The sequence below is a fragment of the Orbicella faveolata genome, unplaced genomic scaffold (genome assembly GCF_042242905.1).
Source record: "Orbicella faveolata isolate gen_17 unplaced genomic scaffold, um_ofav_v1 contig_36, whole genome shotgun sequence".
In the NCBI taxonomy this organism is placed as follows: Eukaryota; Metazoa; Cnidaria; class Anthozoa; order Scleractinia; family Merulinidae; genus Orbicella; species Orbicella faveolata.
The window spans coordinates 12,555,001-12,568,752 of record NW_028301565.1 but is presented as its reverse complement, the minus strand read 5'-3'; the positions used below and the strand labels follow the sequence as shown (position 1 = coordinate 12,568,752).

General features: G+C 39.8%; 2 protein-coding genes and 1 long non-coding RNA gene across 3 annotated transcripts; all 3 read right to left on the bottom strand.

Annotated features, from left to right (window-relative positions):
* Positions 1-362: 362 nt before the first annotated feature.
* Positions 363-2,535, bottom strand: LOC110064287 (uncharacterized). The gene is made up of 3 exons (XR_002298317.2): positions 2,438-2,535; positions 2,266-2,325; positions 363-765 (listed from the first exon to the last, which is right to left on the bottom strand). It is a non-coding gene; the product is annotated as an uncharacterized LOC110064287 (long non-coding RNA).
* A 5,090-nt stretch (positions 2,536-7,625) lies between these two features.
* LOC110064202 (adenosine receptor A3-like) lies at positions 7,626-8,591 on the bottom strand. Its single transcript, XM_020771207.2, has one exon. It carries the CDS (start codon positions 8,589-8,591, stop codon positions 7,626-7,628), a length of 966 nt encoding a protein of 321 aa, XP_020626866.2.
* Positions 8,592-9,375: 784 nt separating this feature from the next.
* LOC110064203 (beta-1 adrenergic receptor-like) lies at positions 9,376-11,945 on the bottom strand. The gene has a single exon (XM_089275603.1). It carries the CDS (start codon positions 11,624-11,626, stop codon positions 10,700-10,702), a length of 927 nt encoding a protein of 308 aa, XP_089131729.1. The 5' UTR covers positions 11,627-11,945; the 3' UTR covers positions 9,376-10,699.
* Positions 11,946-13,752: the final 1,807 nt, after the last annotated feature.

Here is a 13,752-nt window from a genome sequence, read left to right as displayed (position 1 = left end):
GCCAACCACAAAGAAAAAAAGTGGACAAGTTTCATTAAGTAGTTTGTCTAGTGTAAAAGCACTGATGCTTTGAGAACCTGTCAAGCCATTATAAAAAGGTAGTAATCAGAGACTGATCAGTTATGGTCTGATTCAACTGGTTTACTTTAGGTGAAGTTTGTGTTGAGGCTCGTTGAAGAACATCCTGTGAGTTCTGTTGAGGTCAAGAAATACCGTAGTGACTACTGTAGGGGTGAGTAGTTGCTGGTATAAGTTGAGTAATGTCCGTTCTTACACTGTAGTTAGTTTGGTGGTCACTTTTTGAAAGTGTGTCATACTATAAGTATTAATTTGAATGGAATTAGGTCAGTAGTTTGGTCTAGTTATTTTTTTTTTTTGCAAAGGTACAGTATAAAAGGGAACCTTCCCATTTTCTCCATTTATTCCCCAGGTGAACTTTCCCTGATTTTGAAAAACAAAAATTTCCCTGACTATTTTGGATCCTGTAATAATAGTGCATTAATTAAAAAAGCAAAAAAAAATGGTGGTGCATTTTAATTATTTTTCTGCTGTAGAATTTGATGACTTGAGCACCCTGTAGGGATGTCCTTGGGGCATTCCCCTGAATGAACCAGGTTAAGTCTTGATTTGATCATTGCATAAGAACACAAGTGTTTACCTGGTCCTGGATCGCAAAAAAAAAAAAAAAATCATCATCATTCTAGTAAGAGTAAGCTTGTGGATAGTATCCTCCTCCTGTCTTGTCCTCAGGTATTTTGTCTTCAGCTGTTCAAAAGAAGAAATAGAAAAAATTTAGATACTGTACAAATGTTTATGGCATAGTGGCATAACACCAGTTGAAATAGTCCCCAAATTAAGAAGCCTTCCAAAGTCCTTTCAGAGTTATGATCTTGAACACAGCACTTTACTCAAACAGAAACTAACTTCACCAAAGACTACAAATGGATACCAGCAACCTACGGTGGAACCCCATTAATACGGTCACCAACAGGCCATGAAAATTTGGCTGTATTAATGGGTTGACTGTATTAATGGGGTAGGGTCATGACTGATCTAAACTGAGTGACGTTTTAACAGAAGTAACAGATATTAATATCACAATTGCACTTCTGAACCACTGTTCTATTATAAACATCCGGAATGCAGATAGAAATTTTAAAAAATTGAAACTTCAATCAGTTCATACAATATTTAGATTGGAAAGATGAACACAACCTTCACCCAGACAATCACACTAAGATACAAACTACTAATACTCCTAGGTTTAAACCATTTATTATATAACTGCCATTTTCAACTAAATGTAGACAACTCTGAAGCAAAATTCCCACTTGTTTTCAAGTCAGGTAAGTCACGACTCCAATCACTTGTCCCTGAACCTACGTCACAACTCACTTCAAACCGAGGAAGACTGGTGTGAATGGTTGACCAAAATGGCGGCAATTTTGAACGTCTTTAAAAAATTATAAAAAAATTGCGTTTTATGCAAATCGAAAAAATTTTTCCAAGAAAGTTAACTTGGTGAAGAATCAGATGAGAAAGCAAAAATTTGACATTATGGGCACTTTAAATGTTGCCAGGTCTGAAACAGCTAGGGTTAATACTTAAATAGGGTATCAAATTTTTGGTCAGGACATTAATTAATAGGGTAGGAAAAATTGTAGCAAAAAGAATCGATTTGGCTCTTAAATAGGGCAAGGGTTTTCGGAAGTGCCTCCACCCAATTTTTCTGGGAGTACCCCCTCCCCTGTGGGCATAGGGAGGGGATGTGGTGGTTTCAACTTGACTGACACAAATATGTACATTACAAGTAAAAGCATTGCAAACAAATTAATTTCCAAAACATATAGCAGTTTACGCATAAGCTTAATTGCCATGTGTTGTCTCATTCCAGATAAATTACACTAAAAACTCTGGTTATGATTAAACAAAGACAAATAATTCATCTGAGATAAAATTATTCACCTTCTAGGGCAGATATAGCCATTCTATTTATTTGATCTTGTCTGCTGTGTGTGTGTGTGTGTGTGTGTGTGTGTGGTGGGGGGGTAGCACTCGCGATAATACTGAAGCTTTCGCCGTTGGGGGGGACAACACTCACGAAAACACACATATAGCGGGAGGGGACATACATGATGATGTTTCGTGCAGAACGAAGCTAACTTAGAAGCAAGCTGGAACCCGATCAAAAGGGGAAGAAGTACATATTACTACAGTAGGCAATGTAAATAAATCAAATATATTTTGTTTGTCCAAAAAGCTTACCTGCAATCCGAGTTCAATCGCTCGCCAACGGAGTTCTCCAGCTCCAAGCGAAGTTCATCCCTGAATAAATTACACCAGGTACACTGATAAGGAGAAAGTCCTCCATACGAATAAAGCATGAGAGCACTACAAGGAAAGGTACTAAATACACAGTGAATAAGAACAAATTAACCTTTTAGTCTGCCTTTTTTCAGCCTCGTTCAACTTTGGCGGTTCAACAACATGGACGACCTGTGGTTGCAAAGAATGGTGGGAGCGTTCACTCATCTCGCGCGTGACCCGCGCGAGTTGGTGTCGTGACAATATTCGCGCGTAATCCATATTTGATACCCTATTTATGACTAAAACGGCTGAAAAACCATATACCCTTTAGGACCGCATATACCTATATAGCCCATATAAAGCCTGGTTCTCATATCCCCGCCGACCTAACTGCGACGTAGTCGTCGGTTGCAACTGAAAATGTTGGACGGTCCCCGGCGCATCTGCGATGGATCGCCGACGCGAAATACAAATCGAATGGGCGCAATTTTCAACCATTCCACCTGTAAATATGGATCGAATCGCCGTTGCGTCGGCAGACGATGTTCACATAAAATATTTTCATCGCTTACAATCGCCGACAACCACCGGCTTGCCTGCCAAGTTCAACTCAGTTCAACGTCGCAGGCGATCCGGCGGTCAATGCCTGGGACAGATTATGATTCAAAGATAAATGTTCATATATGCCGTAACAGTGTCCCAGGTAGATTTCAGGGAGAACCCCTCCCCCGGGATATGTTGATCCACTTTCATTCATGCCTTCATGGTTGATATTTTAGTTGAAGTCTGTTGTGACGGGTCCGAACCTCCCTCTTCGTACCTCCTGGCAGGAAATTTATAGGTAGTTAGGTAGTCAGCCATTAGGCATTTTTACAAATAATAATAACTTGAGTTTGTTAGCTCGCAAGGGCTAAACGCGCGAGAATTCCTCTCATGGCTAACCCTAAATCGAAGAAAGCTGTAAGAACGAAGAATTCTATGGCACTGCTATAACTCTCCAACCTGGTTGTGATGGCGTTTTGCCATCTCGCGCTAACAAAGTCGGCTATCTTCCGGAAGGGGGTGTTCCACGAACATTTGGGTGGGGGGTGTGCGGCGCGTCGACACTTTAAAAGCAAACAACGCTATTTTCCCTACTCTTTTTCAAACCTGATCCTTACATGTAAATCGTTATACAGTATATTCAGGCAAGGCCTTACCCAACAAGTGCCTCGGTTCAGACAAGAGACACATGAACTAGAAAAATAAAAAAGTTAGCTAAAGTTAGAAATAAGTTCTACACTCTCGTATTCTCGGTATGAGACTGGAACTAGCTCACAATGGAGGCTCGTACGGAGAATATCATTAAAAAGAGATTAGAGTCATTTGCATTTGAAAAGACTTCCCGCATTAGTCTCAGTTACAAGCTAGTTCCAGTCCAATACCGAGGGTACGAATATAGTGACCGGAATATGCAAACATTTTTCAGACCAAAATGCTCAAATTCAGGCCAAACTGGCTTCAAAACTACAGGTGTACCCTCACCGATAAATCCGGTCAACGAAATGTACACAAAAAATAATTATAAAATTAAAACGGCATTCAATAGAATCTACTACCGCGGACTAGCATCCAGACCGCGCAGACTCTCCCCTTGGATGTGGTATCAGCTGCTCCTTGTCTCACAGTACCCCGGCACAGTACGTCCTACAAGGCGCATCATAGGAATTCAACTGAGATATCTACCGATAATTCTCAGTAAGGTTGTTACATGATTTCGCGTTAAAGAAGCTGTTACATTTTACGTTAAAAAGTTGTTAAAATTCCGTTAAAGAAAGTGTTAAATTTTGCATCAAACGTTGTTACGATTCGAATTAATGTTACATTTCACGTTAGATTTTGCGTTAGTTGTTTCATATTGCGGCGTAACATGGATCTAGCAGGGTACTCGCAGTCTGACACTCGCCGGGTGATACGCACCTTTGTGACTCACGCCCCGTCCACCCCTTGGGACGGCTAAGGACTCCCACATAAAAAGGACGCGGGTGTTCGTCGGCAATTTTGAAAAGAACCCCTAAGAGATACCAAGATCCCGTTTTTTGGGGCGTGGCATGAAATGTTTTTTCACCTCATAAGGGGTACCAATTCTAAGAGAACACATTCTCTCTCCTGTCACATTTTTTTTGGGCTCAATACTCTAAAAGTTATCGCAAAAGCTCCCGCTATGAACCTTTTGAGGCTCAACACCCTAAGAGGTGTCAAAATCACTTTTTTTTAACCCCTGAAAGTTACGACGAGCACCCCGCTCCACCCCCGTCCATTTTACATGGGAGTACCCCCCGCGCCTCCACACCACGCTGACACACCACGCTGAAGAAATTTGAAAACGGCGTTTTCACTCTGAAAATGCTTCAAATGTTTTCCTTCCACACTACGCCGGAGGAATTCGATAACTCAACAATAACAGATCAAACCCGGAGATTGCGTGAGCAATCTGTAGGGTAGTTGTGGTGTAGATTATGCAATCACGAACTGCAGTGCAATCCGAGCGCTAAAACTTTTACCCTGGGTATCAGATGTTTTTTCTCGCGCGCGGCGGACGGAAATACTTCGCTTCGCTTCGGCGGCCGAAGGCCGGCACAAGCAATAGAAATAAACCGCGCAAGAAAAATCTCTGGCACCCAGGGTATAAAATTTTGCCCACAGACAAACATTTCTGGGCTTTTTGTTCAAGCTGATACACTTTGACACTTGAATAGGCTGATGAGCTATCATACCGCTAAGTCACACAAGAACATGTTAGATATATAGTTCATGTCATTTACGTTTATAAGAGAAAATTGTAGCATTTTGGCAACTATATCAAAGTGTCGTAAACGACCAGACGTAAATTACACATATGTAATATGAATAGTCAGGAGCTGCCTTTTACATGCACAGTGGTGTTGTTACAGGATAAAGGATAATGCATGTCTCAGTCTAGTTGTCCATGAACGCTTATTTCCATTTTCTCTATTAAGCATGACATGACTACGGGTGCTTTCCATTAGACCAAAAATTACGGTATGGGTTTTCGGGAATTTCCCTTGGCGAATGGAACAGCATCTTCCAAAATTCCTGGGAAAGAGGACAACGTTGCAAGGTATATCGAAAATTCCATGCGACTGTCTTCCCAGAAAGTTCCGGAATTTTCTGTTGAATCGTTCGCTTTACGGAAATTCAACAATTTCCGGATACTCTGGAAACTTTTCCAGGAAATCTATCTACCATATGCACCAGTTTCAGAATTTTTGGCATTTTTGGTTGAATGCAAAGTAGACTACATGAAGGAGTATTTCTACCTCCTACTGGATGGGATTCTAGTCCATCAAAATGGTACAAGCCATTAATACACCTGGGTGGAGTGAAGCACTGTGGGAGTTAAGTGTCTCAGTGTCGAAGAACATTGGACAGTGACCCCAACCAGGGCTCTAACCCAAGCCGCTGGATCTGGGTGGGAAAGAGGGGGCAACCTGCACCGTTTACAATTTCCTTGTAAGTGGCCAAACGAACAATAAGGTACACAACACAAACAATGTCCCTAGTCTGTTGCAGCCTAACAATAAGAAATCAAACTAGACTTGAGGTTTTAAAGGGGTGCAAGTCAACCGGATCTGGGGTTCAGTGCTCTGGAGTGCTGAATTAATTGCTGATTCTTTATGATTACTTTTCAAAACTGAATGAAGTAGTGGGCATTTGAATTTCATATTGTTCACAACAGGAAAATTAAAATACATGTAAAGTAGAAATGCCATTCCACCCTACATCCACCGATATGTGGTAGGAGATCAGGTACTGTACATGTAGCAAGTACATCTAAGAGCAAAATTGGTTTATCGGTAATTTTAATTGTAATTCATTTTTTGCAAGAGGCCTGCTTTATGGGTTTACTTAAGGCATATTATAGCCTGCTCCTGAGTTTCCTGTTACAAATACGTGTTGTAGTTATCGCAGGAGGTTTTACATTTACCGAAGGTTCCAAACAAGATTCCTTTCGTTTTACGCAGAAGAATCTCGAGCAAAGTGCATTCTCCCAGAAACTGTTTCTCCAGATCAACCCTCTGTCAGGGTTGAATGGTGTCGGTCTAAAACCCCGAATGAAACAAATTTAATAGGCCATGTTGATGTAAGTACTTCTAAGGTTGAACGTTGATGGCTTTTTCAGCAATATGTTTCAATATTATTATTATTAATTTTTACGTGTAAATTTAGGGTGTAAGTGAGCTATATATTTCTCATTACTTGAAGCACTAGGCAGACCAGTGAAGTTATCTGAGGTCAGGGTGGCTTGAAAATGCCGTGCATCAACCAAGCAGCTGCACTCATGAGGTTATCCGTAGTGCTGGCTAACACAACATGGAAATGACTTCAGAGAGCTGGAGCTGACTGTTGTGTTCCTGTAGGTCTTGCGAGTACTTTGATATACATTGACTACATGTGAGGAAAATGATCCCTGCATTTTGAGATCAAAAGAAAACTTGACTTTAAATGTTGTGTGGTTTGATTTAGGCATATTATAGCCTGCTTCTGGGTTAGTTCTGTTGCGAGTAGTAGTTAACGCAGGAGATCTTACCCCATGGCCTGATTGGCAATGAAAACATAGTAAAACAGCAAAAGGTAAGTACAAGTCCACTATAGATGTATCTTTGCGTATTGTACATGAAAATTCAGAATATAAGTGAGCTGCTGTCGCTGGAACAGCAAGCAGACCAGTGAAGCTATCTGGGAAGTCTAATTTACATAAAGATTCAGCATTGAAAGAAAGCTGGGTGGGGAAGAGAATTTTAAGAGACCATGGTCTAGGAAGGGGCCTATTCTTAATCAGTTTGCTCATGTAAAACTACTGTAAATCAAATTTGAGGTAAAGTGTAACCAAACACGGTCGTGCAATTTTTAAGGTCTTATATCTCAACAACATTATAGCATTAAATTGTAAACAATCATTTTACCTCATCAATTTGGACCATCTCTTTTTCCGGCAAGCCTGCTTGAAAACTATTTTTGTGCTACAGAAGGAAAATATAAATACGAAGAGAAGAGATAAAGGAGTAACTATCTAATGTCGATCTCCCGAAGCCCGATTATATTAAATTGTTTTGTTCCTTTTCTGCTTTAAGAAAAAACTTCGCATAAGAGGTTTCTGTATACATCAGGGTGGTTTCAAGATTAGGCGGAAAAGGCATCGAGTGTTAACCACAATAACATAAAGTATCGTATCGTATCGTAATATTCGTACATCGACTACACTAGTTAGGTGGTGGTTTGACTCGAACGAAAGGTGAAAAGTCATCCTTCTTCTTTCAAAGACATCCGAAATTTGCCGTTGTCTGTTTAACTGCTTGTCTCACTTCTTTTATCTTCCAGCAATAAAGAACTGGGTTCAAAGATGAGTTGAGGAAAACCAGGGTGGCAGCGAAAGCCTCGACTATAAAGAGGGAAGGAGTATTACCGCGAATTGTTTTAACTGTTGTCACTACAGCATACGGTAGATTACAAACTACTAAGGTAATGTGAACCCAGAGGGCACTCAAAACTGTCTTCTTGTACTTTTCGACGTTAAGGCTTGACGCAGCCTGTCGCCCTTGGTTCAAATGATCTTCAACTCGTGACTTTTGCCGTCGAAGCATGAGATATATTTTAAAGTAGCAAATGGTGGCGATTACCACAGCAGTAACGATTACAATGAAACATCCTATTAAGAAAATACGTTGATCCAGTAAGTACAGTAAAGCATTTGCGAAGCTTATAAACCATATGAGGGCAATAACAAGTCGTATCCTTGTAAGAGTCACGAGCTCTCTATAACGCATCCTTAACGTCAAGGCTAGCAGTCGGCCGGCGCTTATTGCAGTCAACGTGAAGACGGAGACGCCACAAAGCCCTGCGGCGGTAATGTACGCTAAACGCTCACTGATAAAACAGAGTTTCCAGGATTTGTTGATGACGGACACGACATGAATAATGAAAAGTGGTTGCGAAATCACTCCCACTCCGAGATCTGTAGTCGCAAGACATCTGAACAAGAGTCTTGATGGCGGATGAAGCGTTGAGTCTCGATGGCTTAAGGCGGTGAGGATCAAAATATTTCCTAGGGTTGCTGTTATGGATAGAACGACATTTGGAGATGCAGCCACGTACGAGCTTATTGCCTGTTTAGAATCTTGAATCAGATCTACAGAAGCTGAACAAATTGACCCCTTTAGTAGGCCACTAGCTTCATGCTCAGCTCCAAATTCGATCATTTGCTCCCCAAATACTATCACCATTTAGGGAACACCACTTGCTTTAAAACTTTTTTTGTTAGGTCTGTGAATATTGATAAATTAATGAAAGCTGTCCGTACACAAACTGAAATTTTCCATCTAAATTAAACAAACACCTCAGCAGGTCATTGCACACACAAACCTTTTCCAACCATTGTGTTATCCAAACACAAGGGACAAATTAAATCAATTGAGTAATAAAAATCCCTACTAAATAAAGACACGCATAAAAGTAATTCCAGCATTATCTCATTTGAGGAACGATAGAATTTTTAAACGGAAAAGATATGGAGAAAGTCAGTTTAGAGACGTGGAAGTGTAGTTTTAATCCGGCAATGAATATCAACAAAACACCTCTTGAAAAGGAGCTACAGACGCAAATAATTATCTGTGATGGTGGCGAAACTTTCAGGTGTATGTATTTGTCTCCTTACTTTTAAGGATCCGATCTCGCATGGTGGATTGCTAACAGCCATCGCAGTAGGTGCAAAAAATATAATATATATTTCCTAATAATGTTTTTGTTACCTATGCGGTTGTTTAACGTCTAATTCATACAGCAAAGGAAACCGCCACTGGCGAATATGGCCAAAATAAAGGAGTCTGATTCCGTTTGAAATTAGCCCGCGTGGCAGGTGCAACTGAGCAAGTGAAGCCTCAAAAGTCATCACGAGGTTTGCGAGCGCGCGTGGGAGAAATTAAGAGCCCTTTCCTCGTGCCCGTTGTAACCCCACTCCCGAAACACAATCCCCATAATTATTACAAGGAAGCAAGGAGACAAAGAATAGTTGTAAGATTCTTTTACAATCCAATCTAGAAACAAACAAACAAAACCTTTAGTTTTAGACAGAGCTGTTTTCAATTGAGTTTCGAAAAGTAATTGGTTTTGCATCAACTACGCTACATGATTGGCTCAAAAAAACTCGCGCCACTTTTTCATCCAATCAGAAGTAAAACCAAAACCAATCATGACTCACTCACACGCGTTTTCCCGCGCTTTGCGTCAGCTGCACGTAATTTCCTCGAGTTTGGACTGGTTCACTATATTGTCTTTAGTATTAAAACCCCCATTTGGGCCAGATCCCCTTATGACCACACCCATTTTGAACTTTTACCACTTATGAACCTATTTATGGCCCTGACTGGTCTATATCATATATAAAGCTAACCTGGAAAATATAGGTTCTTGTAGCAGTTTACTGTGTTTAAAAACCAATGCTTCCTGAAATATCAGTATTCACCACAACCAGTCCATTGGCGTAAGCCGGAGTTTAGTGAGAGGTCTGCTGAATTGTAATAACAAAAAAACTCATCTGCGAGTTTGGCTTGTTTGCAGTCGCTTCTTATGCCTACACTGACAAATGTATGCCAAATGTCAGTTAGAGGTTAAGACAATCACCATGTTTTCTAGTTTGTGTTTGAAACCTTCTCTTAACTTTACTCGACTGCATTGTTCTTATACACAAATATAAAAGGATTTAGAGGAAATTTCACCTGAGGCGTAAATAGTTATTAAAGAAAAGATCATGGTAGTCAAGAACCATTTCTTCCTGAAATATCACCCAAAAATTAATTATTCACGTTTTATGCATCAATGTTTACGGTTACGAATCATTAAGTCTTGAGAGATCTATAAACTCAAAGCATGAAACAAAACAAAACAAATAAAAACAAGAAAGCTAAACAAAACAAAGCCAAAACAGCTGGAGGTCCTGACTATTCTGACGAGTTAACTGGAACAACTATCTGCATGTTGAATAGAAGATTTTTGTTTCGTCATCATTTGTTGTCGTTATTCAATGATTCATTTCCCCATGAAAAGCTTCTTTGTTTTTTCTTGTTACCTTCCCTACCCTTCACTGCTTGGTCAAACATCCATTATACTGAAATGTCCACAGAGTTCATTTTTAAAACCGCTTTTCTCAACAAAACGGGAAAGTCAAGTTTTAATAGTGACTTTCCAGCTGTTTTTGAGAAGGCGGCGTTTTTCAATAGTAAGACGAAATTAAACTCTAAATGACTAATTTTGTACCACTTTAAATTAAACTTGAAAAATTCAAACTGGCAGATTTCAAGCATAATCTTTACTCAATTCACAATCTGTCGACCTTTTATCTTTTAACTGAACGACGAATCCCATTTTGCGCCGCATTCCTTCTTCTAAGAAATCGGAAAGTACCAGTTAAGGCTTGGTAGAACTCGGCATTCCGCAAGCAGTACACCCACGGGTTGATTGCCGACGAAGTCAATGCGAGCGCTTCGACTGGCTTCCATACCGTATAGAAAATCAATCTTTTACCCAGGCAATGCACAAAAGAAGTCACTAAACTCGGCAACCAACAAACGACAAACAGCCCCACCACAATGCTGATCGTCTTAGCAGCCTTGAAGTTCTTTTTCCTTCTTATCACAACGTCTTGATTCTGTGCAGTATTGACAGTTATTCGCCTGGACTGCATTGAAGCAGCCTTTAAGTTCCGAATAGAGTAGAAAATTATGAGAATCATTGGTATTAAAATCGTGATTATTGCAAAAGAGAAATATAATCTTGGTAGCACTGAAACATCCTCCACCAAGAACCTCGAGCAGGGGAGAACCAAGGACATAAACCAAACGGTGGCTATCAGCACGTAACATCTTGGGTAAGTGATAATGTCTTCGTAGCGGAGAGGATAAAAAATGGCGATGTGCCTCTCCAAGGTAACACAGCATAAGTTGAATGCAGTAGCCACTGTTGTATGGATCCAGAGATAGTCAATAGCTTTACTGTAGGTTTGCAAATATGTATCTGTTTTAAAAAGCAAGCTTCTGAAAAGAATATATACCGGGTCTATAACAAGTCCTACTAAAATGTCCGCAGCCGCCAATGAAGTTAGGAACAAGTTAGAAATTGTTCTAAGCGACCTATTTCTAGAGATCAGCCACAACACAACCGCGTTTCCAACTATGGTCGCCAGACCTGCGATACCATACCACGTTGATAAAACTATCTTTACTGCCATGCTGAACTCTTCACTATCACAACAAGTGCTGTTCATCTTTGTTATGTCGTCGATTTTCTTTCCTTCCAGGGCTGAACTAGCAGTTAATTTATTTTTCTGATCATTAATTTGGCGGTGACAGGTCAGAACGAAACAAATTCAGAATATTTCTAAAAGTCTCCAGCATGTTTGAGTTTCTGTCACCTGACACTTCAAATCGGACACGGCTTGCCAATATGGTCGTCCCGGCAAGGACGGCTGTTTTCGCAGCTCATCGCGCTGACTGTTTTTACGCGCTTTGAATATTCTCTCACAAGGGTGAAACACTTATGTTCTCAAATAGACATGCAATGACACGATTCAGCAAGTGAAATGTGAAGTCAACTGAAAGGAAAACTTGAATACATAAACAAGGAATCGAAAAGTTTGTATTCGATATTTGATTGGTTCAAATCCCAAACCAAAGGGTGAATTGTTCATGCTGTGGCTTGTGATTGGTTAACATTGCCTAAATGTCCTGCTTCCAGCTGTCACATTACAAAGCAATTATGCCAAAAAACATGACTGAGCTTGGACTGATATAACTTAGTTTTATTTGACGGGTGCAGATGGCTAAGGTTATAAGTTGAGCTGTTTTATTGAAAAGCTGTCTCATCAATTTTAAATTTTTCCCAACTTCGAAGAAATTACCTCAGTCATTGTTCCGTATTTGTAGCAAATGTATTTATCTCACTGACGGTTCTTAAACTCAATCAGTTGTTTATAAACATGAAAAATAAAAACTTTCAAAACGCAAAAGGCGACTTGCGTTGTTATGACTTTAGCGATACACCGGCAACTGAAGTTTGCTTTGTGGTTTACGGGCCAAAACTTAGACTACGAGCAAAAGAGAGACTGCTCACAGTCTAACTAAAACTGATTTAAGGGACGAGTCAACTGAAGCATTTGTTGCTTATCGCTATCTACTGAACTCTGCGCAAATGGCTTTTAAAGTTGTGTTGACTTAACTTTTCCGTCCTACTTATTAATTATCACGCACTCGCGTGTCAATTATTTGAATATAATTGATGTTGAAATATATAACCAGTTATATCTCTAAACTGCTTTCATTGACAAAAAGTGTGAGCCAACTTTTAATTGTGACTTTCCAGCTGTTTTTCAAGACCTACACCTTATTAATAAGTAAGAAAAAACTGTAGTCTAATGATGCCTTATACATGCAACCTTTAAAATATACATGAAAAAGTCCGATTCGCACATAACGTACCTTATGTCCATTCAATTCCCTATTTGTTGATCTCTAAACTAAAAGCGAAAGCGATTCTATGGCGAATTTTTCGTACGTCTAAGACGCAAAGTACGTCTTTAACTAAGCGTCATAGAAATCGAGCATCATAGAATTGAAATTGTCCTTTCGCCGCAATAAATCAAACTAAACGCAGCCGCTTCCGCGGACTGGTGGCGGCGCATACCGTTTACGCAAGCAAATCATTTACTAAAACGTTGCCCAAGAAGAGCACCTAGACTAGGCAACCAGCAAACAACGCACAGAAGAAAGCTTGCTAACTTCGGGTCAAATGAAGGAAACTGATTAAAACAAAATGAGAAAGTTGTTTTTCAGGGTGCAACCCATGTAGGCAAGAAAGGCTTTGATAATGTCGCTTTCCAAGAAATACCGTCATTATTGATGATTTACAGGCAATGAACCCCCTGATGGCGTTAAAAGACTGACAGTACAGTTATATATAAGCCATTCTGCGTTTGAATATTTTTTTTTCAGTGCTTTGAAATATTGAAAGAACATGTTTGGCTGACTTAATGAGCGGAAGAAGATATTTACCATGAAGGCCGGGTTATTAAATAAAAGATATCCCAGCCAAGATGCTTTCTGTTTTGGTTATCTGGTGATCCATTATCTTCACTACCCTTTTTAGATATCCCTGTTCTATTTGTCTCGACAAAACATTAGTGGTGAAAAACAATTTCATACAAAATCGAATAGCCGCGTCTTAAGCACTGAAAATAAAAAAAAATAAATAAATAAAAAAAAAAAACACAACCACAACCACAACCCCAAAACACCTGCTACTCGGGCTTATCCATAGACATCTGATAATTATCTCTTCGTCCAATTCTAGAGATATGAAGTTACCAATAAATTTCAAAAAAAGACAACGCTGTTC

Excerpts from the sequence above, each read along its gene's own strand:
- LOC110064202 (XM_020771207.2), bottom strand. The coding sequence starts at position 8,591 with ATGGTGATAGTATTTGGGGAGCAAATGATCGAATTTGGAGCTGAGCAT.
- LOC110064203 (XM_089275603.1), bottom strand. The coding sequence starts at position 11,626 with ATGAACAGCACTTGTTGTGATAGTGAAGAGTTCAGCATGGCAGTAAAG.